Source organism: Myiozetetes cayanensis, unplaced genomic scaffold, assembly GCF_022539395.1.
Source record: "Myiozetetes cayanensis isolate MyiCay16 unplaced genomic scaffold, myiCay2020 scf3, whole genome shotgun sequence".
NCBI lineage: Eukaryota > Metazoa > Chordata > Aves > Passeriformes > Tyrannidae > Myiozetetes > Myiozetetes cayanensis.
This window is the reverse complement of record NW_026087521.1, coordinates 35,697,820-35,725,440: the sequence shown is the minus strand read 5'-3', so window position 1 is coordinate 35,725,440 and position 27,621 is coordinate 35,697,820. Positions and strand designations below refer to the sequence as shown.

The 27,621-nt window shown below is 38.9% G+C and overlaps 2 protein-coding genes across 3 annotated transcripts in view; both read left to right on the top strand.

Annotated features, from left to right (window-relative positions):
- The window catches only part of PTPRR (protein tyrosine phosphatase receptor type R), a 142,410-nt gene extending 121,984 nt beyond the window's left edge, over nucleotides 1-20,426 (top strand). Inside the window, exons 9-14 of the mRNA XM_050324996.1 lie at nucleotides 1,521-1,600; nucleotides 3,641-3,778; nucleotides 10,419-10,529; nucleotides 11,652-11,809; nucleotides 13,318-13,431; nucleotides 19,207-20,426. Coding sequence (XP_050180953.1) covers nucleotides 1,521-1,600; nucleotides 3,641-3,778; nucleotides 10,419-10,529; nucleotides 11,652-11,809; nucleotides 13,318-13,431; nucleotides 19,207-19,300 — 695 coding nt within the window. The 3' untranslated portion in view covers nucleotides 19,301-20,426. The remainder of the gene's footprint in view (nucleotides 1-1,520; nucleotides 1,601-3,640; nucleotides 3,779-10,418; nucleotides 10,530-11,651; nucleotides 11,810-13,317; nucleotides 13,432-19,206) is intronic.
- Nucleotides 20,427-21,143: 717 nt separating this feature from the next.
- The window catches only part of PTPRB (protein tyrosine phosphatase receptor type B), a 63,919-nt gene continuing 57,441 nt past the window's right edge, over nucleotides 21,144-27,621 (top strand). For both annotated transcript variants that reach the window (XM_050324992.1, XM_050324991.1), the window contains exons 1-2: nucleotides 21,144-21,230; nucleotides 22,505-22,894. In XM_050324992.1, the coding sequence (XP_050180949.1) occupies nucleotides 21,176-21,230; nucleotides 22,505-22,894 (445 nt within the window). In that variant the 5' untranslated portion in view covers nucleotides 21,144-21,175. The remainder of the gene's footprint in view (nucleotides 21,231-22,504; nucleotides 22,895-27,621) is intronic.

The window sequence follows — 27,621 nt, the reverse complement described above, 5'->3', positions numbered from 1 at the left end:
AGTACAAAGAGATTTTAACACAGGCTAATTAGGGTTCACTTAGTGCTACTAACTGCAGAAGACAAGACTTCCATGTACAGACTTTGAATTAGAAGTCATGCAGTCATTTGCATATTTTAAGAAACATACTTTCAAAGCATCAGCCTGAGTTCTACAAAGGCTCCATTCATGTCCAAGATGTTCCTGTGACATCCAGTGGGAAATTTATGTTTGGCATCATCCCTTCTCTTCCTTTGATTTGCAAAGGTTTTATCTAGTTCTTAGGAACAGGATGAAAAGTCACAAAATAAATCCCAAAACAACTCTGAAAATACCAATTTTTGCTACAGCATATGTACATCAACTGTATATTTCTTGTGTTAACAGCAGAACCACACCATAAATAGTGTTTTCTTATCACTTTCCAGCTCAGCATCCGTGTATGTATCTTCAAACACATAGCCTAGATTGCACTTTGCGAAGCAGCTATCCAGAGACTATTTCCAAACCAACAGGTGTCTATATACTGTCAAAACCCCACTGATTCTAATTAATTATTTAGGCAAATTGCCAGAAGAGAAGGTATTTTGTCAACAACAGACATATTTCCATATCGTTTTGTTAATAGTAGAATGTTTTTTTCAGAAAAGGTGTGAAGAAAGTCAGATTGTGTCCCTAGACAGCCACAACATAGGCATCTCACTCCCCTTCTGCTTACCCCTTTCTTTTATATTATGTACTTGAGAATTTACTGACTTTAATTCCAAAATGGTATTACATGGGGGATCACATCATGAAAATGAGCAAGCAAAACCTTCCTTTGCAGGAGGGATTTAGTAACTCCCAGCTCTCTACTCAACAGAACTGGCCCCTACTCCATTCTAGATCATCCAAGACTGAAGGAAAGAACAGAGTGAAGATAAATGTTCCTGTATTTTGGCATTGTGTCTCCAGTCCAGTGCACATGAATGATCACAAATTGTGTCAGATGAGGACACAAGACTGAAGGGAATGATATGGATTACCTAGTCCAGGCTCTTACAGAGAACTTAAATTGGTATAAAAAACACATATCTGATTTCATCCCAGGAAGAGGGAACTTTTCTTATTTTAAGTCCAACTGTCCAATGTAGTCATTGAACGCTATAGCTTCAGGCAAAGATACCAAAGTCAAATCCAAAGGACTTGGTGTAGTTGAGCAATGGTATGACACAGGTTTCAGAGTCTCAGTCTAGGCAGGTCGGCTTGATACTCAGCGTGGGCAGACTAGACCTTGCTGAACATTGCCTGGACCTTATAATGCTGCTTTAATGTGTAAAGCTTGCTGAGATGGTTCTCCACAGCCCAGCATTGTGCAGTATACGGGTACCTTAGCTACATGTGATGAACCTTTGCAGAGGGAAGAATTTGGTGCATAATGCTTTACTTCTTGGCAACCCTGAGTAATTGTAGATTCTTTTCTTCAACAGGACTTTGATGCTCTGTAGAAGCCTTCTAACTATGGGTTTTCTTTTCACTTTCTATCTTCCTTATGCTCTTAGATCCTCTAAGCAGAGTGTATTTGAAACCAAAAAATCCATCTGACTCCTTGAGTACCTACATAAATGCTAACTACATTAGGGTAAGTAAATGTACACTTTTCATGAACTTTTGAGAAAATATTTTATTCTCCATGTGAATAGCTAACTTTTCCAGGTGCCACTCACTTTATTCCTACCCATCATCATTCATAATTCCAAATCTGTCTACGTAGATGTGATAGAAATAGTTTCATGAGCCATTTGTAACAAAGACCACATAGCCATGAATGTACTAAAATGGTTGCAATAAAAAAAAATGTATCAAAGAGTTTATAAAAAACATTAAGAAATACATGCATTACTATTTGTTTAGTTTAGTATTTACTGTTTAATATTGTCTTACTGCCTTATAATAAAGAAAAGAGGTTGCCTTTTCACAGTAACAGATACCAGTATTTTCAATATATCAGTTGATGTTCCTGAAATCAACAGTTAAGTAATTAAATAATCACTGTAATAAGTTTGTGAAAAGGAGCATAAACAGATATGTTAAATGTACACATGTGCCCAAAACAGACACAGTTGTTCACATTTTACTCCCTTTATCGGTCACACTTCACCAGCAGGAACCCTGTTGGAAAGCATTATTTCTAAGTGTCAGCTATGTTATAATCCTTGGTCTCTCACACACACAGAGCTTTCTTGAACTCATGACACAGTGTATGCTAAATAGGCTACTAAGAAACTACTTCAGTCATGTTTTAGGAGTGTAGTCTTCTACCTGCAAAATTAAATGTTTTGGTTAGAGTTATTATCCTGACCCTTAGCTGGAATAAATGTAATAATGCAACAGAAATTTGACCCCAGAGCTCTACAGTGATGTTGCTTATTTAAATAACAGTATGTTAATATATATGTGCATCCTCCATACATCCCCCATGCCCCTTACCTTGCCTTTCTTTGCATCCTGGACTTTCAGCATTTTGTAAGAAGACATCATCATGTAACTAAGCAGAGCAGTTCTCTTTGGAGAGCAGCTCTTCCATGAACCAGTCATGTTTTGAGTCCTCTGAGGTCTCCCTTTTCCCCATTTCACCACTCTTCAGGCCCACATACGGTGATTTCTCCTGCTACGAACACCAGTTGAACTGCTGGAACAACCCAGCAATGAAATGAAATTTCCCACCCATGTATGGAAAATCATTAGGCTTGCTGGATCCTGACAGACCTGTCGTGGACAAAGTATGTTCAGGCAGGTTGGTGAGTAGGACAGCTGAGGATCTATCCCATTGGTCTGTGCAATGAGTAAAAGCTGTCAGGGAGAAAGGCATCCAAAAGACCCAAGGCTAGAGGCTCCCACACCATCTCCAGTTGTTCTCCATTCACTCATTCCCTTCAGAAATTGCCAGGATCTCCAGCATTACTGTTGGGGTCCCTGTTATGTCACAAACTCATAACTTCTCCTTTTCACCCAAAGAATAAGAATTCATTGTCTTGTTTTTCCCATTTCTTCTTGGCTTTTCTTCTCCTCTGCTTTCCCACTGTTTGCCTGACCTTTCTTTGACCTCCTACACACTTGTGTCTGTCTTGGGACTCCCTATACTGATATGTTGTCCTTCCTGTAAAGTCTCATTTAAAGGCACTTCTCCCTTAGCAAAGATGCACAGCAGAACCTTTGACTCCACAAGCATTCATGTATCTTAAATCTTGTTTTGCTGTCATAAATCTTTGTAGAAACCAGTTTTATAGTTCTCGTTTTCTTTCCTGTGGCTTGTTGACTATAAACTGTCTTGTAAACACTGCTGCGATATAAGTCATACGTTAAAGTGATGGGTGGTGGAAAGCCCCAGCAACTTGGAGAATGGAGTAAGCCAAAAGAAACCAAATAAGCAAAAAAATTTGAGAGGATTGATGTATTCTCGAGACCATTTAAGTTAATCAAATCAGTAGTTTCCAGAGGAAAAACTGTTCTACTGAAAAATTTCTGATCTGCTCTACTATTAGTCATAACTGCTTTCAGTTCAAATAACCTTTTTTTTTAATTTCAGATTATTTTTTCTGCTCTTTTAGAACATTCACCTGCAATATTGATTGACCACATGAATTTAAACTAAATGCTTTTGTGTCTGTTTCTAAACCAGGGATATGGAGGTAAAGAGAAAGCTTTCATTGCAACTCAGGGACCCATGATTAATACCGTGAATGATTTCTGGCAGATGGTTTGGCAAGAAGACAGCCCTGTCATTGTTATGATCACAAAGCTGAAAGAAAAAAATGAGGTATGACAACTATAAAACCTGAAAAATTATTTCTATGGCTGCATATAGTAGAAGGACCTTAGCAGATATGGAAGGAAGCTAGCAGATAACCAGCTCTTAAAGGATCTGTTTATAGGCTATGGTGGGGTAGCCAAATACACCAAGTGCAATCATATAGATACCATGAGAGATGTATTAAAAGAACACAATAAGGAATTCCGTTTTCTAGATCTGTGGTTTTGGGGTTGTAAATTTATAAGAAACACCTCATTTATCTGTTGGTCACTTCTGTACTTCTTTTTACTTCCTTGTATGTAAAGACTAGATGGTTAATGTTATGAGTAGAGTTTTCCTGACATGGTGGAAGTTTGCACTTTGCTATAATGTCAGGTTTTTAATCCATTCCAAATGTTACAAATCATCTGGACCATCCCAGAAATACAGTTTGGGCTCCCAAATGTCAACACCATGGAGGAGCTTAGCCAGAATGGAAATACATGACTCTTTACTTTAGTACCAGTTAGAGCTGACAATTACATTTTAATGGTTAATGGCCAACTAATTGCCTGTTATACATTCTGTGGCTTTTGCATACATTCCAAACTATATCTTCTATAGCTTTAATTAATATTCATGTAAATTTTTGTCAGGCTTTTCTTGTTTGTGACAGAGTCCATATTTCTGACTACCAAACATTAGGAACAAAAATCACTCTCCCATGCAGAGGGCCAACACAAAACTCTGTTCTGGAAGACTGAATGTTAAAGGAGTGGTTTAAAGGGCTTACCAACAAGAGTGAGGTAGAAATAAAGGAGTTGGACTTTTTTCTTGAGTCCAAACTGCTAGACTTGGTAACAATTCCCAGCTCTAGGTAGATGCCTCAATCAACCTCAATCAAGTGTCAGCACCTTGCCAGGTAAGCACCAGGGCTGTGTTGACCCTGCTACACTCACACTCCTGCTCTTCAAACTCAGATGCATGTGATGATAGAGCAACAGTGTTTATTCAAGCAAAGTTTCCAGTTTGAGTGACCAAGGGACCAAGAGTATAAGTGTGTTCCCAGGGCTCAAACTCACTGCCCCATTTAAATGTGGACTCAGTAGACATACTCTTCTCATCCTCTTCACCACTGCTTCACTCTTTGCCACTGTGACTTTGCACTTCTAACATGAACTTAAAATTCAGGGATTTTAAGAAACCTATGTAAAAAGTAGGTTAGTCCGGTAAAATGTCCCAGGATGTATTTCCAATCCAGGTGCCATTTTGCACTAGACTGTTCAAACAAGTATCCAGAAGTCTGCATTTAAGATTAATGATGAAAGCATAGCAAACTTAGCCCAGCCTAAGAGACCAAAAGAGTAAGTATTTCACAGAGGAAATGCTGACTGTTTAAACACTCACATCTGACACTGTGTAAGAAGAATGACTTGAAAGAAGTGCCCAGTGGTTTTCATCGTGTCAGGAAGCGCTGTGTTTACCTGAGTTACGCAGGCTCTAGGCACTGGTGTTTATCGGCATTGTTGTGCCTGGCAATGGTAATTTCCTCCTAATAGAAAGGGTGAGGAATCTCAAGGCGTTCCCAGGCTATATAGAGAAGCTGTGTTTGTGCAAGCTGTTCTGCCCTGTCTAGAAACCTAAGGAACTCTCCCACCGTTAGCAGGTTCCTCCTGAAACTTTGCTTGCTATTGAAAAGAAAACATCTTAGCTATTGGGCATGCTCAGCATATTATCTTCACTGTTAAAATATTGCTTTCTATAAAGAAGACAAGATCAGATGTTATTTAGCATGATAATACTTGATATTTTTCCTTCTCCATGGTCTGCTTTATTTCCATTATTTTCCGGGAGGTACATCTGCAATATACACACATATCTGAAAGCATATTCATCCACATCCACCCCTGAACAAATAAACCTCAATACCTGACTCTCATGTATAAGCCATATTCCTCAGTTGCTATAATACCAGTCAGCCTCATTTTGAGCTATATATGTACTGTAATGTATGAAATAACGTATAATGAAGGAGTTCTCAAATGAGAGACACGTGAAAAACATTAATCTCAACAATAAATTTATTTATTTTACAAAAGTCACATTTTTTGGACGTTAGTGTCCTAGTTCAATATATCAATGTAACAAATTTGCGTTAGCAACAGGAATTGTGTGAAATGATGATGAATAAAGGTTTCTCTAGATTTAATTCCATATATCAGTTGAAAAAATGGTTAAGACTTGCTGTGGTAACACTTTTTGCAGGATGGATGAAGTTATAATATGAAGGTAGAGTGCTGAGCAAAATATTAATTTCAGCTATACAAAGAAAACATGCAGCATTAAATTATTGGATTTTCTTTTTCATTCTGAAGTCTGATTAAAAAAAGAGGATTGATTTGTAAGGAAGGATAATGCTGAAAGAACTATGGGTGCTCTGATATTTTAATCAGAATTTGTAAAACCTATCCTCAAAACTACACAATGTCTGAAAAAAATGAAGATCTACCTGTGCAAGGAGAGTCCACAGTAAAGGAGCTTCTGAATAACTAGTGAGCTGCCTGAATAACTAGGGAGAAACTTGGAAATCTAGGCTGTAATTTTAGGATTAATACTAGGAAAAACACATCTCATCTAGCAGTCTAGGTACCCTCCCTGGTCACTGAAGAGCAGTAGTCATCTCCAGAGTGTGATCCATCCCACTCTTAAGAGGATGAGATAAATCACTAATTGAAGGCTACCATCTGTAATTCTGTAGTAATATTTTAAGACACAATCTTACAAAGCTTTACCCACAAGGCAAATATAATCTTCATATATTACTGAGTTTAGTCAAGACAACTCAGCTGGTTTTTGTAGTTATGCTATGTACTCCATAAATATTATGCATATAGTTTGCCTTCAAAACTTACAAGCAACTTTACCTGTTAACCAGGAAACATATTTTGGGAAGCATAAATAAAGAATACTGTGCAGCATTCTGCGAGAAGAAAGGACTGATATTGACAGATGCGTGTTTATTCAACTCAGATAATGTAAATTTTTATAGCAGTCAGTATTTGTCTTGGATGATCTTGTTAACTCACTGTTCAAAGCTCATATTATATGTCATGTAACACTTTGTCCCTCAGTAAGCCTGTAGGCATGCTTATGCATGTATAGCCAAGTAGATTTTGGAATTTGGAAATCCTACCTTTTACCTTTTACACATAAGCCTCTTTGAAAATTACTTACTAGTTTAGTATTGTTACCATAGATATGTCTTAAGTTTTAGAAGAACTTAAAAAGATTTGGTCCTAACTCTGAGAATTTTAGCATATGAAAGCAAATCCTGCAAGCCCTCTTGAAGTATACCTCTCCTGCTTGAGTTAGTATGACAGTAAATAGAGGGCAGGAGTAAAAAAGGGTTCTGGAACTGAAGCTTTGTTGCTATTATTTGTTATTTGCATGTGTTGTCCTGGTTATTGGGACTTTTAATGTGTAAATTTGTAGGCATAGCTATATGGAAAAATACACAAGAAGCAGAGTTGAAGTAAAGCAATTGCACATTTAAGAATTGTTAAAACAATTTTGTTCAGGGTCCACATCCAGAGAATGTAAAGCAGGTAAATGTTGTGCCACCTGAGAGAGCCTTCCTCCATCCAGCAGAATTAGGGACCAGGATGCAAGAGAAACACTTCTGGCACATTAAATCAGACTGTGGCAAATTGCAGGTGCCAGCCCCAGATCGAGGCAGGGCCAGATCCCACTCAGTTATGGAGATCCAGTTCAGGAGTAGTCCCATGAAGCTTTGTACCCAGCAGGCATGGGATAGGGCATGCCAGGAAACAGGACAGGGAATGCAGGGAGCCTAAACCTGCAGCCCTGACTCAGAGGGAAGGACAAAGGCTGAAATCAATTAAAAGTCATATGAGATACTGTTTCTTGTATAAACTTCCTGTTTGTCAGGGAATTTTGGTTTATATCAAAAAAAAAAAAAAAGGTCAGGCACTAGATCGGAAATAAGTAATCATTTATTACCACAAACCTAACAATTTTGAAAGATGGCAGGAAGATGAAAATTTCCACTTCAAAGTTAGAAGATTCCCAGTCTTTTGGGTGCTTTACTAGTTGGTTAGGATTTTTCTTTTCTTTTTTTAACTAAAGTATCTTTCAAATAATCCTGCTCACAGTTGTTATATGTTTGCTGACTACAGAGGGAATTGTACACTCAACCCCAACTAACAAAATATGTGACCTATTTACCTAGTTAGAAAGTACTGTATAAATCAATATGCTGAAAGGGAAAGGAATAGAATCAGGACCAGCAGAAAGGGCAGAGAAAGACAGCGTGATTATAAGAACAGGTGTTTTCTTCCTTTTTTCTGATATATACAATATGCAATGAGTTTTTACTGGTCGTGGACATGAGGCTGGATACCAGACTTCTCATCCACTGTGTTTAACTTTTAAACAGGTTTAAAATATATCTACTGGAGACCTTTAGAATTTTCTTTTTTGTTCAAGTATCAACTTGAGGCAGTTTACTGTTTTTTTTGGACAATGGTCCTGAGATTTATCTCAGGATCTCTTTGGACAATGGTCTTGAGATTTATCTCAGACTTATGGTCCAGACATATCCATATGTCTGGTAACTTTATCCCTCCCATCTCCATCTCTATTCCATTTTTTGCAATTAACTTTCAAAAACATTTAAATTCCCCCAATACCTGTCTCCTTAGAAGTGCTTGAAACAGTTTATTGAACCTGTGTTTTCAAGGCTATTTTTGAAAGCAGTAACAAACAGTATTTTTAAAAGATACACGGCAACAGTGTTAAAAATAATCCATTGTATCTCACTAAATGTAGACGAACTGTTAAATGAAAGTTATTTTAATGAACAGCCACATTTCATTGTCCACCCAGCACAAGTTGCCAATTCCATTTCTGGGAAAGAGTCAAGAAAAACACTCTTCTGGAGTGCCTGAAGGCTTTGTAGTGAGCAGTTGCTGCTCACATTTATCAAGAAGTCTCAGGAGTTTACTCAGCTATTGTTGATTGTCAGGGTACAATTGTGTATTTAGACTTTTCTTTTTCCCATATTAGCACTGAATACCACACTCCCAGGGAGGGGCATGAACTGCAGATCTGGCAGATGATAGTAGCTATACATGTCACATGGGTAGACTGTGGAACTTGTGAACATTCTTTTTCATACAAATTTCTGAGTATTTTGTTGCCATTCTTGATCTCTTCGGGGAGACAGCAAATTTAGGATGTTCGAGTAATTCTGCAAAAGACAGGATTTGAACGAAACCAGTCACAATGGTCAGCATTATTTCAGAAAATGTGGCTTTCACACACCTTACACTATTAAGGTAATGAGCATCTATTTTTAGAAAAGTATTTATACAACAGAGGTGATTCGGTTCAATCTGCTATTGGGTTATCCAGTACAGTAGCAGCTTAAATATTACACCTGGTGGTAAAGCCTTGCATTTCACTGATTGTTTTTCTGGATCATTTTTAGCAGGATTTACTGGGAAATATGCTTTATGGAAATTAATTATATTAAAGGGATTGTTTCATTTTTATGCATAATGTAAACTTCTGTCTACATGTATACCAATTGCTCCAGCAACAGTTTGTGAGGAAGTATAGACAAGTTCTTTCTGGGATTCTTAGTGTTCTCTTAGTGTTTTGTTTGGTTGGTTTGTTGGTTTTTTTTACCTGTGCATTGGATATTAAAACAGAATGTTTTCTTTAATTATTGGGGTACTTTTCTTATTTAATGAACAAGTCAGACTGGCCAGCATTATTTCAGAAAATGTGACTTTCAAACATCTTACACTCTAAAGGAAATAAGCATCTGTTTTTAGAGAAGCATTTATACAAGAGGGATATATGATTTCACATAGCCTATAGAGATACTCTAATTGAAATGAATATGAAGTTGCTGTTGACTTGAATATAAACTATTTCAGGGGAAAAATAAATTGGTTCATATTGTAAATACTGTTTCTTCATCTTCTTTTTAGTAGATGCTTGTCAGATACATTGCTGAAATAGTGTAATGCTACTGATTCATTAAGAATTCTGTATACAGTTTTGTGTAGCTCTAGCAAGACTGATGGATTTTCTCAACATTCATTTCCAGAAAGCTCTATGGTAAACAACTCAGATTCTTCAAAATACTTACTATGCACATTAAATCCCACTGAATTTAGTAAGATCTAAGGGCACATTTACATGATTTTTTTATATCAGGGCTCAGGAGAGTAAAGAGGATAAAAAGTCTTGTGAGAAATGAAAAATTCTGCATCTCTTGTTCAGAAGGAAATACCATTTGGAGAGAGAAAACTTTATAAGTTTAATTTTATGAATTAAAGAATTTTCTGGGAATTTTGAATACGGAAAATAATTCCTTTAACTGAACTTCATTGAGTTTTTAAGAGTAAAAACAGTTCAAAGTGTTCAGTGATATCTATCTTTGAAAACCTCAAATCCTGAAAACCAGGCCCACATCATTAAGAACCCTGCAATATCTTATTTAGGAATACTTGAGACATGAATAACACCTCGATTGAATTCATCTGAACTTTCCAGAAAAATACATTCTGTGTGAAAATTAGATATGAATATGGCTCCAGGATCCAGTTTGCTGATGACACTGATGCTTGCTTTACAGAAATGTGTGCTTTATTGGCCAGAAAAAAGAGGAATCTATGGGAAGGTTGAAGTCCTTGTTAACAGTGTGCAAGAATGCAAGAACTACACTGTCCGTCAGCTTACAATAAAGGTAACAATCTGCATCTGAGAGACATCATTCATAACGCTTTTTTTTTTTAATGTTAAATGATGTTAAAGTGTTGGCTTGTTTAAAGGGCATACGTTTTTGAAGGAGGAGTAACTGAGCTATGAAGCTCACAGCTGCAAGGTATTGTTGGGACCAAAGTACTGGAATACTTATGGTATTGCCACTTTGTATCACTCTGGCAACAGAAAAGGCTTCAAAAAGAGTGCAAGTTTCATTCTCATAAATTACTTGTGTTTTGGGGCCCTTTCAGCATTGCCAAGGCAATGTAAAGGGATTTTAGTTAATGAAAGGACTAGTATCTGAAAAAGATACACTGCTCATGTTGTATGCCAAGTGCATCTGTAACCCATTTGAGAACCTAAAAATACAAGTAGTATATAAGGAAATCTTCATGCTTTCATGATTCTGACTAAACATTAATTGTGCAAAATAAGGCAGATGCTCCTATTCTGGATTACTCTCCACGTTACATGCTATTAGACTGATCTGCTGCTCCTCACATAGCATTACAATAAGAAATGGATTGGGAAAACTTATTTGGTGTTGCTGCCCCAGCAGTGAGAAGTGATCAGAACCCATATCGCCCAACAGAAATTACCCTAGCCCATATTTAGCCCCTTTGCTTGTTGAAGTAAGTGGTAGCAGCTTCTCTTGGGGAAAATAACTGGACAGACTGGGATGTCTGATTAATCTAGAAGGGCAGTTCATCTACACCTTTATCTTAAATACTCTTTTAATTTTAATACAAACCGTTAGGATACTGACCTTACAAGGTAGAAATACTTAATAATTTAGAAGTTCAGAAGCTCAGATCAAGCTATTCTTTCTAGGTATTATTGCTGATATAACACATTCCTCTGACAATTCCCAGTTGAAAATACAGTCATGAAGTCAGTAGTTAGATGGACAAAGTAGAATTTACATGGCTGTTAAAAAACAAGTTTTGAGGTGCACAAACCCTTCTTACAATTGGGTCCAAGTCTAATATTAAAAAATTGTTAAATCCCTCTTAACACTTTTACTGTCTTTTTACCATAACATTGAAAGAAATAGAAGGAATTATTCACTACCAACATTCATATACAATCTTCATGTTATTTTCAGCAAGGGAGTCAGTCCCGGAGTGTGAAACACTACTGGTACACGTCCTGGCCGGACCACAAAACGCCTGACAGCGCTCAGCCTCTGCTGCAGCTCATGCTGGATGTAGAAGAGGACAGGGTGGAATCACCGGGCAGAGGGCCTGTCGTTGTGCATTGCAGGTAGTTTACCAATCCTTCTCTTAAATTACTGCCCAAAAGCAAGGCCACAACAAATCACATCAAACAGTCCTCCTAAGCAAAGAATGTATTTGAGGGAGAGTAAAATTCCCCAGTTCCTCCTCATGCTAATTGACTTTTTTCAGTTCATATTTGAGGATTTGAGTTTTGGAGAGAATTCCCTTGTTGCTAGCAAATCGCTTCTGAACTGTTCCCCATTTCTGCTAGTGAACGCTACTTTTGAAAGATCAGCTGGAAAAATTATTTCCCTTTTGTTTCTTATTTATGATTTGCCTACTTTTTTTGTGTTGTTGCATGATTACATGCCTAATTCAGGTGCAGTGTCCTGTGACAGATTGCCTAAAACATTGCAAAGAAAGTCAGTTTTAAAGAGCAAACATCAGGCACGAATTTGAAGACCAAAACACAGCAGTACTACAGTTTGTGAATGTTTTCACCAAGGTAGTTGGTTGGATATTCAAAAGCAAAATGTTATTCAGTACTCAAGAGCAGAGTGTAACTCACAAAAATTGTAATGCACCAGAGAATGTCCTTCTAATAATTCTAATTTAATTCCATTTTATTGCTTTATATTGATTCATTGCCCCATGTTGCAATTTAAGTAGTAGGAAGTAGCACTGGATTTGTGATACTGGTGAAAAGAAGTAGAGGAAGCAAAATAGAAAGTGAAAATAAAATCAGTGTTTCCTTACATGCTTTGTCACATAGCTGTGATGATACATCTCTTACAGTTGGGATAGTACCTTTTTTTTCCTAAAAGTACATTAGAGCAGAACTTGTCATCTTGAACAAATTCTTTTCAACTCCATATTTAGGAGATTTTCCTGCCATTCAGCATGACAGCGATGAGCTGTACTAAATTCCCCATTACTTAAGCAAGAAACAGAGTGGAGCAGAGATTCCCAAAAGTGTTGAAGGGATACAAATAATGACAAAATGCCTGTTTCCCAGCAGGCATCAAGAAATCTGGAGAGATACAGCACCAAATCCTTCTGCCTCCTGCAGAATCACAGTTAATTTCATCAGCATGGGTCTAGGTTCTTTTTGCCTTCATGGTTAGAGATACGGTTAGCAGAACTCCTGTATAGTTTGAGGGCTTTAAACATAAAGCCCCACTGGCTTTTGCCTTTAGGTGGGCTTTTCCCCCATAATGATGTGCATATCTCCATCATTTGCTTGGACTGGGCCAGAGAATACTTGGACTTTGTGGTGCTAATGAGGATTGTTTTCCTTACCATACACTTGCATGCAAACTGGAAAAATGTCTCACAATTACCCACAACAACCAGACTGCTGGAACAGTGCACACTTCCATTTCTCTCTAAGAAAGTGAGCTGAGAAGTCAGCCTTGCTGGTCATGCACCCAGGAACTCTGAGTTCTAGCAATTCCATGTTTCATATTTTTAGTGTTTTCATATCTATTTAGTGTTTTGCACTTAACTCCTTGATTTGTAAATTCCATTCCCCTATTAAATATGCCTTCTTTTCAGTGCTGGTATAGGCAGAACTGGATGTTTTATTGCCACGGCCATTGGTTGTCAGCAGTTGAAGGAAGAGGGAGTTGTAGATGCATTGAGCATTGTCTGCCAGCTACGAGTGGATCGGTGAGTTCCAGAAGAACCATAAATCAGTGGTCATTCTGAAATGATTCTGAAATCATTACTGAAATTATTTAGTAATGATTCAGTAATGATTCTGAAACCCTTTTCACAGTTGAATGTTGCTTTACATTCTGCTGTATGCATCATCTCACTAGGACACAAGAGATGCAGGGCTATCTGGAGATAAAGGATTATCTTCAAGCCCGGGTTGACAGGGACATCCAGGCTCACTGGGTGTGTAGTTTCTTTGAGCATTGGAGAAAGGCAAATCTGGTGCTGTTGCTATTCCCTCAGCTGTGCTGGGGGTCCTTTCGAATTGAGTTGGCAGATTTCCTCAGCCTAAGAAAATAGCAAGGCATTTGTTGCACAGTTTTCTTAAGTCAGTTCAATTCCCTGACTGAATTCACAGCTTGGGAGCAGGAACAGTGTAAGCCACCATTGTAGCATAGTGCTTTGTTTTATGAAACCATGCCTTAAGAGAGATTTGTGTTGGAAAAGAGGATGTGGGTATTGTACACAATGGAAACTGTTGGTTTGGTTGTACTTTTCTTTCTTATTCTGCTCAGGGAAACAGGATTTTTTATAAAGTAAATAAACAGGATTGCACCAAGAATAGACAAGTCTCCTCTCCTGCTGTAGGTACCAGGTCATATAATCTCCTTGCAAGTATCTTAGCTGCTCCTGACGTGCGTTTCTTCTTTAAATGGAAACAATCCATATGAATGCAAATGCTGAAAAAGAGCTTAGGTCAGAGGGGCAATACGGAATTTTTGTGTTCTGAAGAGCTCTGAAAGGTACTGGAACCATGAATTCCAGAAGGACAGGAATCCATATAGTTGACTGTGTTTATGGATCACCTCCTCTGCCTTCCCCTCTCATGCTACTTCATCGTACTAGAGATTGTAATGCGATCTTTACAGGCAACATGAGCCACTTGGAGTGTAAAATTCTCCAGGGGAAGTTACTGACCTAAAAATCTCAGCAACCAAATAAGGTGGAAATGCTGAGGGAAAAATGCTTACTCTGTTTTAAATTATCAACTCCAAATTTCCAACACTCTTTTCTGATTATCTGTTCACCTTATTAAAAGAGGTTTGTAGTGTTCTTCTCTGTTTCAGTATTTCTATTATGACATAACCTTTTTCTTATTGCTTTTACACTCCATTGTAGAGAAGTGGAAGCAAACTCTGGTCTCAGCTGCTTCATTTTAATGTCATTATTTCAGGCATAAAAAAATAAGCCAAATTTTCTGCATTATAACTGACAACACAATTTCACTGAGTGGATCTGACTAAAGAACTTTCTTATGCATATTAATATCCTAGATAAACTTAGAAAGAGAATGGAAATCTGACCCAAATAAAACCTTCATAACAGCAATCTCCGTGACACAAAGCTCACTATAAAGGATTGGGTTTTTGCAGATTTCTGTATTTTTTCAAGTTTCAGATTATATAAATAGACTACAGAAATCTTGCTTAAAGTGCTTCATATCCTCAAGCATTGTCTGAGATGAAGAGTATGTCTCTGTTATAATTTTTAAGGACATTTTTCTGGGTAACACTCAGTTGCCAAAACCTCTTTTTTCTTTTCTTTTTTTTTTAACTGGCCATATTGCAGAATGAATCTCACTCACCTGGCAGTCAGTTTATAGCAAGGATTACTAAAGCAAAGCTTCAAAGCCCCTAAGACTACAGTAGCACTGCCAGCCCTACCAGACTGCAGGTCCATAAAGCAGCCAAGTATCACTGTTGCATGGACAAAGCTCGATAGGATCAGCTTCCCCTGATGTGGTGGATATTGGCAAGTGGTGTATGAGACAGAGTGTTTACATGTGTCATGAAGCTGGCAAATGAACTTAAAGCCCACTAGACTTATCTGCAAGAGCTGGCTGTGGCCGTAGCTGCATGGCACTTTACGTACCAGCATGGCCAACATTAACAATGGAGTAGAGCGGGAGCAGCTGAGGTTGTCTTCTTCATTGTGCTGGCAAGCAGCTAAGCTCCAGTTTATTCTTTGTGCATCAGATTGCCCTTAGAAAACAGAAAAAAAGAGAGTTCAGCAGAAAAGGATGATTTTATCTGACCACCTGGGATCCAGAAGCCTGGCTAAGAGGTACACTGACTATTTAATCCACGACATCTGATCCCAAATAGGTTCCTAGACAGGCTGACTCATGCTCAGAGCTTCACCATCTAAATGCAGTTTACTGATGTAATGAGCACACTCAGGCATATCCACCTGTGTGTGACCTTTTTATCACATGGGTCCACACCCACATTTCTACCAAAGAGAACCAAGCAATAGGAGAAAAGAGCTGTGCTTGAGGGACTCACAGTGACGCTGTAGTGACTTACCAAAACATTTCTATTACCCAGGATATTCAGTGAAAACCAAACAAGCATCCACACAAATTGCATATGGTGGCAAAAAGTTATGCTGCAAAATAGTTTAGCTATATACCCTCCCTGGAAACAAAGTTTTAAATAAGGCTCCAATAGGGAATGAGACAGGACAGAGCTGTTCCTAGGTAGGTTTGTCCAGGTACCATTTTCTTCTTAGCTGTTCAGTGTAAGTTAAGGGGTGAACAAATCTGACAGTAATGGTCAATGCTGAGCTAACATGGGTCAAAATCTTGACCCAGGATAGAAATATGGCCATGCTCTGTGTGAATTTGTAGAAAGACAGACACACAGGTCTGCTCAGCTTGCTTTTTTTCCCAGTTCATTTTTTATGTTTTGCAACAGAAACAGGAAATGTTTGATGTGAGGCATCTTTAAGACTTACTGTGACATCGAGAAACTTTGCACATTCTTAACCTTAAAGGCACATTCTTGGAATGACATTCGATAACTTTGCTCTTGGCTCCTCAGACAGGATGAAAAGAGTTTCCAGTGTGCATCAATTCATTGTTGAAGTGCTTTGACTAATCGCTTCAAGTTAAAAAAAAAAATCCCAAACCCTGCATCACATTCATTCTGGAGCAGACTGCATCCAGCTGCACTAGTGGCAAGCCAGAGGGCAGGATAAAGGACCCTTTACACACCCAGTGCTACCCAAGCAAAGCTGGTCCTGGTCCCTGAGCCCTCAGGATACCAGGGGCTTTCTTTTGAGCACCAGCCCAAATAGTCCCAAAGAAGCCGAAAGCCCAACAGCTCACAGAGGAGCTGGCAGTGCAGGTTGGGAAAAGGATGAAGGCTGCAAACCCAGAGGTACTGTACTCTTGGTATATCCCTTCTAGGCACTAGGGACATGGGAGAGGAAACCTCCCTCCCTGAGCAGATTTCCTCCTGAAGTTCTCTTCCACGCAGCTATTTGCACAAACTGATGCCTTGGGGTCACAGGTAATTCCCTGCTATTAGAAGTGAGCCTTGCAGAACAACAAAGGAGAGAAGAGCTTGGGGATAGTGGTAGATGAAAAATTGGATGTGAGCCGGCAATGTGCACTTGCAGCCCAGAAATCCAGCTTTGGGGTCCCCAGGACAGAAAAAGGCATGGACCTTCTACAGTGGATCCAGAGAAGGGCCATGAAAATGGTCAGAGGGATGGAACACCTCTCCTGTGAAGGAAGTCTGAGAGAGATGGGGCTGTTCAGCCTGGAGAAGAGCAGCATCCAGGGACATATTTTTGCAGCCTTTCAATATAAGAAGGGGTTTATAAGAAAGACAAAGAAAGCCTTTTTACCATGGTCTGTAGTGATAGGATGAGTGGTAATGGTTTTAAACTAAAAGAGTGTAAATTTACATTGGGTATTGGGAAGAAATTCTTTACTGTGAGGGTGCCTGGAGAAGTTGTGGTTACCCCATCCCTAGAAGTGTTCAAAGCTGGATTGGATGGGCCTCTGAGCAACTTTCTGACTCAGTGGAAGGTGTTCCTGCCCATGGCCAGGGGTTTGGAACTAGGTGGTCTTGACGGTCCCTTCCAACCCAAACAATTCTGTGATGCTATGGTTCTATGAATCCCATGTATAATGGCACTGACAAGGCTAAGTTGTCTGAACCTCTGTATAAGACTCAAGTGCCCTTAAGCTGACAGAGATGTGCACTGGCTTGCCTATACAAGGTTCAGAAGCATCATAACATTTTGGCTATGCTTGCTAACACAGAGCAAATGGGGTAGTGCTGGATTCAGCCCAAGCCAGTCTTATACACGACTTCTTGGCATCGTACTTCAACAGAAGTAAGGAAGAGGAAGGAGCAAGGATCACTACCTCAAACAGCCTAGTGCAGCCAAACTTCTTTTAACCTGCCTTTCCTGCTGAGTCCTTCTGCCTGAATATGTTTCCTTCCTGCAACCATTCCACACAGCTAATCTAACCTGGGAAATGCACTCCCTTAGAGAATATCTTGGGGGAACATCGATGGGGGAGACAGAGAGGGAAGCTGGCTGGAAAGGGATTGCATGGGTAGAGCAGGGCGCAGCAGTGATGAGGAAGAAAGGAGACGAGGCAGCACAGAGGACCAGAGCAAAAGCCCTTCCATCACCTTCAGTCTCTAGCTGGATCTCTGGGCAGGGGACAAGCACAGAGGCAAGCAGCTGAAGGCAACAGGCAGCCAAGAGTTATGAATCTGTGGATGTCTTTGTTGGCAAAGCTAAGAGTCTGCTGCATTTTTACAGAATCACAGAATATGCCAAGTTAGAAGGGACCCACAAGGATCATTGAGTCCAACCCTTAGCCCTGCGCAGGACCATCCCCAAGAGTCACACCATTCTTGAATTCTATCAAGCTTGGTGCTGTGACCACTTCTCTGGGGAGCCTGTTCCAGTGCCCAACCTGAGCGAAGAACCTCTTTCTAACCTAAACTTCCCTTGACACAACTTCAAGCCATTCCCTTCGGTCCTGTCACTGGTCATGAGAGTGAAGAGATCAGTGCCTGCCCCTCCTCTTCCCCTCACAAGGAAGCTGTAACTGCAGTGCCCTCTTCTCCAGGCTGAACAGACCAAGTGACCTCAGCCACTCCTCATACGGCTTCCCGTATTTTGTGCCAGATGCAACCATTTAAGGGCCTGTGATTTTGTTCCTAGGAATAGCATATCATAATAGACATGCAGTTCACTAAAGGACGTTTACATTTGCCTGAGCTCATTGGGGGTGAGCTCACTGACATATGGGATCCTCATACTTAGAGCTGAAAAAGGGATTGTTATCAGGTGAATGTATAAAATGTAGGCATTTAATCCAAGCTGGCTGTAACTAGTCCTTTTTATGGTCAAGTTAAACTCTTTTGTATTGTTGGTGGTGAAATGATTCACTGCTGTAAAGTTTCTTAGGTGGCTGCTGTTCGGACAGGATGCATTGTAGGCTTTAGAAAGAGGACAGGAAGAGCTGTTCTCTGCACAGGAGATCTGTAGGTCACCAAAGGTTACATTTTTAGTAAAGGACAAAAATGAAAGGCCAGATTCTGACTACTTCCTTGCTCCATCAGTGGTAATGCTACATCCACGTGTCTGGCCTTCTTTGCCCAAGTGATTGAGAAAAATTCTCTTTGAATGTATTGAATTTGAAATTTACATTTTAATAATGTAGATGCCAGATGTTTTCTTCTCTAGTTCTTACTCTGATGGAACTAGGAATGCTTCTTGCTGGGCATGTGCTGGATAGCGTAAGCTATGAAGAAAGTACTTCTGCTTACCCAAATCTCCCACTTACGCATGCAAACTCTAAGCCAAAAATTGAGAAAAGGGTTTGTATTATCTGGTGGTCATGGGGCTGTCAGGGGCTGGAAGTTGTTACATTCTTAACAAACAAGATTTCAGCCCAGTGTGTTTCCTTTCCAGGGGTGGAATGGTTCAGACCAGTGAGCAGTATGAATTTGTGCACCATGCACTGAGTCTGTATGAAAGCAGACTTTCTGCAGAAGCTGTCCAGTGAAGCCAAGGAGAGTAAAACCGAATGTCAGTCTCTTGAGGTAATTTGTTTCATTACCTACCAGCAGCTTCTTCAAGCAGTTTACTGCAGTGTGAAAGACGGCTTTGAGGCCAACTTCTGAAAGGATTGTGGACGGTTTGGCAAAAGTATGGAGATTGCTGGACCCTTACTATGTATGAATGTATTGTGAGCTTCCCAAAAATGATTTATAAAGAAGGTACTGTCCTGAAACTATACACGGATTTTGTGTATGTATCTAAAGGTGGGTTTAATTCTGTAATGCTGATTTCTGCCACATGGAATGTATGTATGTGCTACTGCTGCAGTCAGATGGACACTGGGACTTCTACAGAAGAAATGTTTAACAAGTGTATAAATGCTTCGACGTTTGCAAACTGTCTTGTGAATGGACTGTCAACCGTAATGTAAAGTGCTATTACTGATTATGTGGTGAGCTTGTTTCTTGGCCACATAATATTCTTGCTGCTAAAATTGCAAGTGTTCAGTTATGGATTTAAAAAAAGGTGAGATAATAAAAAAATTAAACATCTTGTTTTTGAAAATATTCAAAAGCAGTTAATATTTTGTATGGAAATATATGTTCTTCATACTGTTAACTATTAAATGTGTATTTGCTGTAGGTCTTACGGAGCAGTTGCAGAGCACAATGTCTGTTCTTCAGTGTGTTTGTATTTACCCTATATTGTTGACTGTCTTAGAACATGCTTCTGCTACAGACCAGAATCCAGTGTATTTGTAGATTGTGTAAGTCATTCTACTTTTAAAAGAAACTTTGTAGCATATATTAAATGGTAGGGATTTTAAATATTTGTCTGTCTTTTATTAATACAGAAATTTTTGCATATGTTGTTTATCTGCTCTATCTCTTCCAGTAAGAGATAGATACCTTTAGTGATATGGACTGTTCCATGACAGGTTATACAAGAAAGAAAATGCTGCTATGACTGTTTCCTTTACTGTTCAGTAAGAATTTGTTTTTAAGAGATATGCAAAGTTGGCATTTTGACTTACAGCACTGGAAGGTCTGTTTACAGGGTATAATGAGTTTTTAATGCAGTGATGTTGACTTTGCTTCATACTGCTAATAAATGAAACTTGATATAAAATATTAACTGGAGTCTCTGTTCTTGCCTACAGTAGTTAATGCCCCATACGCTCTTGTACCTCCATAAACAGGCTCAGCCCAGCACAATTTGGTTGGCCTCCACCATAGCTTCATACCTCTTGGGAACCAATCCAGAGGACACAGGCAATAGCAATATCCCATGGACATGGAGCAAGGTGCACCACCTGATGGGAAGGCAAACCCAGCATCATTTGATTCCTCATGGGGAGCTTCTGTAAGACCTGATACAGATCCCAGAGGTTTGCCTCCTCCTCCCCCACCCTCCACTTGGCTTTTAGAGCTTGTGGAGTTAGAAGTATCAATATTGATATTTTGCTTGATTATGTATAGTTACAAAAAATATGTGTTTGTTCCCAGAATATTACAGGATATATTTACCCTGCAACATCCAGATGACCTGCAAACTTGTAATGTTTCACAAGCAACAAATTACACAAAAGTATAATCTCCTTTCTTTTAGTCTAAAGAGATTCAATATATTCTCTATTAATTTCCCAGGTGTTTGAAAACATCTCTGTTGCTTGTATTTTTCCAAAATAAACCAATTAGTACACTCTGAAGAATCATATAAAAGGACAAAGTGCTGTAAAACTCCCCAAAACAATTGAATAGAAGGAAGTGCTCGTCACCGACTTTTTCCCCCTGTGAAGGCACATTTCCTTCCTAGCCTTCGCTTCACTTATCTGAGGTGGGTTTTTTTAAGAGAAGCATGGGGAGTTGCTAGAGGGAAAATGGATTCTTTATTTCACGTCCTGGTTTCTACCTGTCTTGCCTTGACATTCTCAGGTAAGTGTCTCTCCGTCCTTTCCCTCCTCTGTATTGCTCTTTCTGGCAACTGAGCAGAGCCCTCCAGCACAGCCAGTGACTTAAAAAAAATGAGTCACCTCTTTGCTGTGGTTCATACAAGAGGAATGGGGGGCAGGGCCAACATAGCCAGTTCTGTTTAGATTTCTTTCCAGAGGAAAACAAACCGTCTCCTTCTATGCTGGAGATACTTCTTCTTCTTTTAAGAAGATGTCCTGATAGACAATACAGGAGATGAGTTTTGGGAAAAATTCTTTAAAGGGGAGATTCCTATCTTTTATTTAAACTTCGTGCAACTTCAGAGACAGGAGCTTTCTGTGACGCTTAGTTAGAAAATACCTAGGTCTGTAAAAACAGGGGGTTGACAAATATCAACTGAGGGAAATAAATACATGTTTGGTTTGGCACTTTGTGACTAATGAGGCTGGAAATGTTTGAGTAACTGAGATTATAAAAAGAGAAAAACCCAAACATGATGTGGTAGGGAGGCTGTGTTTGAGTTCTGTATTCTGTAACTTTGTGGGGGTTTGATGAATGCATTGTAGTTCTCTTCATTTGATTATCTAGTGTTGATCTTTAAGTGTGGTGACACAGAGAGCTAACCTTACATGGATTGGAATGGTCACAAAACTAACAGCTAGAGATGTTGGAGTAAATCCAGTAACACAGATATACTTCCTATCAGTAAAGAACCTCCATTCCTGTAATGACACAGGCACTGAGAGGCACAGAGATTTGTGAATATGTTTTCTTACATGTTTCTTATATGTTTTCTTCAGAAACACTATGAATTTTACTAAAACAACTTACAGGCAGTAAATTATATTTTAAAATGTCTGTGTTGTAAAACTGAAAAAGATACTGAGAACTTGTGTAGATCTCTGTATGCTTTCAAGCAGAGGAAATGAGGTATTTAGAATTAGTATTTGAAGAAAATAGTTCTTGGCTTTCTTTTATATCTGGTTTAATTTTTTCTTCATTTTTATATATGATGAAGGCCATAATGACCTTACCACCATGGTTTGCTTTTTGCATTCTCATAATTTACATTCCTAGCACTGCATCATGTGGCTAGTGTGTTTGGGTTGGTTTTTTTAAAATAGGTTCAACTTATAGAATGTTGCATGAAAAGTTCAACACATCGAAAATAGGAAGAGAGATTTAATTGCCAATGTATTTTAAATCATCAAGAATTTGTTTTTTGTTAAATACCCATGTGTAATCTATTGTATTTTTCTGGAATTTTGCTTTTCCAGAAGGGTTTCTGATTATCCATGTCCAGAAACAGCAGTGTCTTTCAGAAAAGAGAGGAGTCATTATGGAAAAGTGCAATATGACAAACCTCAACCAGAAGTGGCAGTGGATGGCAGATGACAGGCTCCTGCATGTGAAATCTGCCCAGTGCCTGAGCATCTCTACACGCTCTACTCTGTCCTCTCGCAGCATCATCGTTGATTGTCCCCAGGCAGTTAGGTGGACTTGCCATGAGGACGGGCTCCTGAAGGTGGCAAATAGCTCTCTTTTTCTCACAAAGCAAGGTCAGAAAGTAATGGCCAAGCAGAGTAAAAAATACCTTCATACATGGATGCAGCTAGAAGCCAGTGAGACGGGAAAACCTGTTTATGTAAATCTGTGCTCAAAGCAAGGTGAGTTACTCCTTCAATGAAGTATCCTGGAAGTTTTGGCAACAAAAGTGTCTCTGTTATGCTAACTCAAATGTAAAATGTTCTGATGTTTTATTCATACAGAAAAATGATTTTCATAGTTGAAAATCATTTAGAGAACTATAAATGAACTGCTGAGATGATTGCTGTCTTTGTCACAATTGGTGGAGTTTTTAAGCCATTTTATATTTTCAGGATGCCTCTCCTTTTCTCTACTCCCAATCTTTGGATCAAAGTGCTTATGAGTAAGCTCAGCTCACTATTATTGTGTCATTTCCTTTTTTAATTTCCAAACAGAATTGTGGGTACTAATTCCTAGTCCTTTTAAAAAATGTGGATGTTTAAAAGTTCTTCTCCTCCCCATTCATTTTATCATACAAATCCAGATTCAATCTGTCAAGAGCAAAAAGACATCTAAAAATCAAACACATGCACAATTATTTCTCTGAGTAACCCAAATACATGATTAGAACAGACATGGCTTACACATTTGTGTGTTTTCTTGGTGTCTTTTTGCCCTTAGATGCCATATAAATGAGAACACTCAAAATCCTGAAAATAATGAACTGAATCAAAAATCTCCGAAATTCTTATAATAGTAGCTTGAGGAGCATAAGTCTGTGCACATTACAGACACATACCTGTATACCTGTGTAGTTATGAGTTTCCATATCCATGGCAAAATGGAAAGTAAAATGGTTTGAATGCTGCTTAATAACACTTCCTTCAGTGTTCTGTTGTCAGTCCTTCCTGGCAATCCCATTGACATTGAAGAATTAAGCAATTCTTCATACTAAATAAGAACAACCTACAGACTTAAGCTTTTTATTGGGGAATACACAGTTTATTCTTGCCTTTACAAGATTAAAAAAAAAGTTTTATGACCTAATACTTTCTCATGTAGCCAAGTTTTCAGAATGTCTAAAGCAAATCCTCATTCTTTCTAACCTCCTATTTGTAAGGCAAGGTATCATTATTTTCAGCAAATTTGCACTTAGAGAGCTCTACTCAAAGGATTAGGACTATTCACCTTTAGAGAAGGGAATGGAAAAGTGACCAAGATGCCATCCTAGCCCTCCCATACATGTTAGAGATTAAAGAGGCAAAATGATCTGAAGTCCTGTGTGGCTAGTCCTGGCCTCCTTGCTTATTCAGAGACAGTGTGAATGGTTCAGATGAGGTATGCAGACAGTGTTATTTCCTTTAGATAGCTGGATGAAGTGTGGCCTAGGAAGGTTAAAGTAACCTTACATCCTTTTCTTAATCATCCATCAGAGAGGAGGCAATTTAAGACCAATAAGCACTAAGAAAATTGACATGAGATATGAAAGCACCCTCTCATCTATTTACTGTGCTCAGTCATTAAATGAATTTACCTTAATTTTCCTGAAATTATCTCCATAGACAGGCCTGTAAATTCTCTTTTAAGTGTGTCACTTATCTCATTTTTGACAGCTCTGAGAAGCTCTACTGAGAAATCAACAGAACTTTATAATCCTCAATAGCTACTAAGAACCTCAGGAATGTAAGAAACTCATAAAGACTGAAAGTAGTGCAAAGATAATAATTTATGAAATAATAATAATAAATACTACAAGAACAAAATCTAATGCCCCCAGTTCTGGTCTTAGCATCCATATGCATGTCAAAATTTTCAATGTTGAATGTGCAAAATTAGTCTTCCAAGGATGTCTATCTGTTTTCAGTAAAAGCAGCAGTGGATTGGCCCAAAATAACATATTTGGTCTATACTTAGATAAGATAGTAAAAACTGAGCAAAATCTTTGGAGCTGAGATGGCTGATCTTTTACTCCTGACTAACACCATATTTTGATATAATTTACCCTCTGTTTTCATAGTACTCATAAAATAATTATATTTTGGCATAGGAGTAACTCAGTGAATTGCATCCTAAACATCTTATCAGCCCAGATAGTGTACATACTCCAAACCCTACAACTGCAACTATCTTTTTATTCTGGACCTTACTCAAATGTCAAACCTGATTTTTCTGAGCCTGGGGATGTACACATTTTGCAACAGTCCTGACCTAAATGACCATTTGTGGAAATCAGGTTCAGTTTGGGGATGTATCCCATCTCTGTTCACTCAGAGATAATTTTAAATCTAACAGCCAACAGTCCTTCTCACACAAAGCCCATGTTTGAATCTGACCTTCAGCTGAAACAGCTAACATTAAGAAGGGTCATGAGATATCAATCTCCCTTGAGAAAGTAAGACTTTGCTTCCCATCAAATTCATGAGGAGATTCTGGACAGGAGAGAAATAGTCTCAGTAGTGCTAAGGCCTTCTTTTCACTAGCCCACTGTTGGGTTCAGAGCTTCTTTAAGCCCAGAAAACAGGAGAAGGGACAGGAATGGAAACAGAGAGGAGGAGAAGATGGGGGAGGTGAAGAGGTAGAAGGCAGGATGATGAAGACTGTTTCAGGTAAATAACATTTGCAGAACAAATGCCTCCTCTTGTCTGGGAAGCACCCAGAGCACCACTAATGCTGACACACTTACACTGATGTCACTCCTGACTTGTGTAAGCAATTCTTACAGGCTTCTTTTGTTCCAGGTAGGTTAATTTCAATAAAATATCCAATTAAAGAACAGATGCAAAGCTACGTGGCACCTTGAGTATTGCCAACACGCCTCAAAATCACTGCTGACCAAAAATTATTCACTAAGTGGAGAATGACTTCATATAGGGAGACGCAATGCCAAGCTGTATGCTGCAGTTATGCAGAGATCTAGAGACTGTCACACAGCCTGTAGAGCAGTCTGGATGCAGAAGGTGACATGAACTGTTTTGTAATATGATGCTCTTCATTGCATTTCTCTTCTGTCATATCGTACATGATAGGGACAACCCCAGAGCTGTGGATATCAAGACATTCGAAACAGTAGCTGATTTTGTGGAGGAGAAAGGTTTTATTACTTACCGTTATGTGCCAAGCACTTAAGAACCAAAGTGGGATCTACAAAGATATAAAACATGTAGGACAAGGAATTCAAATAACAACTAGAGCATCTTTCTCTCTCTTGTTTTGTTTTCACCTGAAAATAGACAAAATGTGAGATACTATGTATGAGCCAAAGTCTGCCGTGTGATCTGATGTTCACACTGTTCCTTCCTCCTTTTCTACCCTTGTTTCTCGCCCAGTATCTTCTCTTTCATGTGGACTTCTCTCTTCCCCTTATCCCCTTTTAAGTTTACCTACTTCATAATCAGAACGTGAGCTTATTGAGTTTACATCCCTCTACGGATGCTTCAGTGGTTGATATGGAGCACAGAAGATACCAGAGCAATGTACACTCCAAGCACGCTCCAAACCACTGGAGCAGCAGTAGCAACTGCAGAACATGGAAAGGGAAGACACATCTGTCTCCTTGGGACTCTTGGGAAGGTGGAAGAACACCAAAGGAAGGTGGCAGAAGCACAGAAAAGGCAGCAACTCTTACCCATTTTTAAGATCATGTGAATATCTTTAGACTTTAATTTTTCCACACCTTTAGTGTTTGTAGTGGCTGCAAGAATCCATCCATAGGTTCACTAGACGTTGGATTTTTGTGTGTATCTTTTACAAATTTCTCCAAGATAAATTAGAACAGTGATAATCAATATTTTCATTCCACCTTTGAGATGACCCAAAACATTTTTCCTAAAAAAAAAATCACTCAAATCCACTTGTATCTCTCTGAAATATTATTTTATAGGATTTTTTAAATAAAAGAGTTTGCTAACATCTATGTGAACCCATGAAATATCAAATATTAACTGAATCTTCTTTCTTTGGTCAAAGAAATATATGGCTGACCACTTTTGCTGAGCTTCATCTGGACAAAGAGAGGCCTCAATATCAAATCCTTACATAATTACAAAATCTTGTACACAATCCAATATCATACTGACAGAAGCTATAACCAATTTTTCTCATCATTTTTTGTGACAAAATTTTTTTCATTTGACAAACACTCATTTACCCCTAACATTTCAACATTAAAAAAAAAATCACAAGATAAAGATAAATGTGGATTTAGATTTTCTAAAAAGAAATGGAGAAATCTGCAGTGTACCTAGGTCTCTGGGTTATGTAAATTCTCAAAGTCTCAGTGAGACACAGCACAAAGAATATAGAAAAAATCAGCTCAGGTACCTTCATAGGGAAATAACGGAACACTAGGAACAGCTCCCCAGAGCAATCAGGAGTAAGGCAAGTCCTGCTTTATGATTTCATCTTCTTCTGCAAGGGAAAACAAAAATGCCAATTCCAGACAACCCTACTGGTATTTTCCATTTTTACATTCTGTCCCTTTATTTTGTGTGAACTTCTCTGTAGCAGCTGGAGTGGGTTTGAGTTATCTAAATGTAGGTGTCTGAAGGAAGGGCCTATTTCAGTTGTCTCAACATAGGTGCTTTTTGTCATTTGAGATGCTCCAGGATATTCCACCTGATCTCTGACTGCCAGCCCAGACGGACATAGGTGTCTCACAGGTGTTATGAGAGCCCTGAGCAGAGGGCCTGAGGGCAGTTCATATTCTACTAAGTTTAGGCAACTGAACCAAGCCCTGGGTATCCACACAGAGGTAACTTTCTGAACTCTCTCGAGTAGATGTGTATGTAATCCATGGAGTTCATGCAGTCCTAGATGTCCTTTAGTGACCAAAAATCCACTTCAGGGTGAGCTGGAACTATCCAGAGTG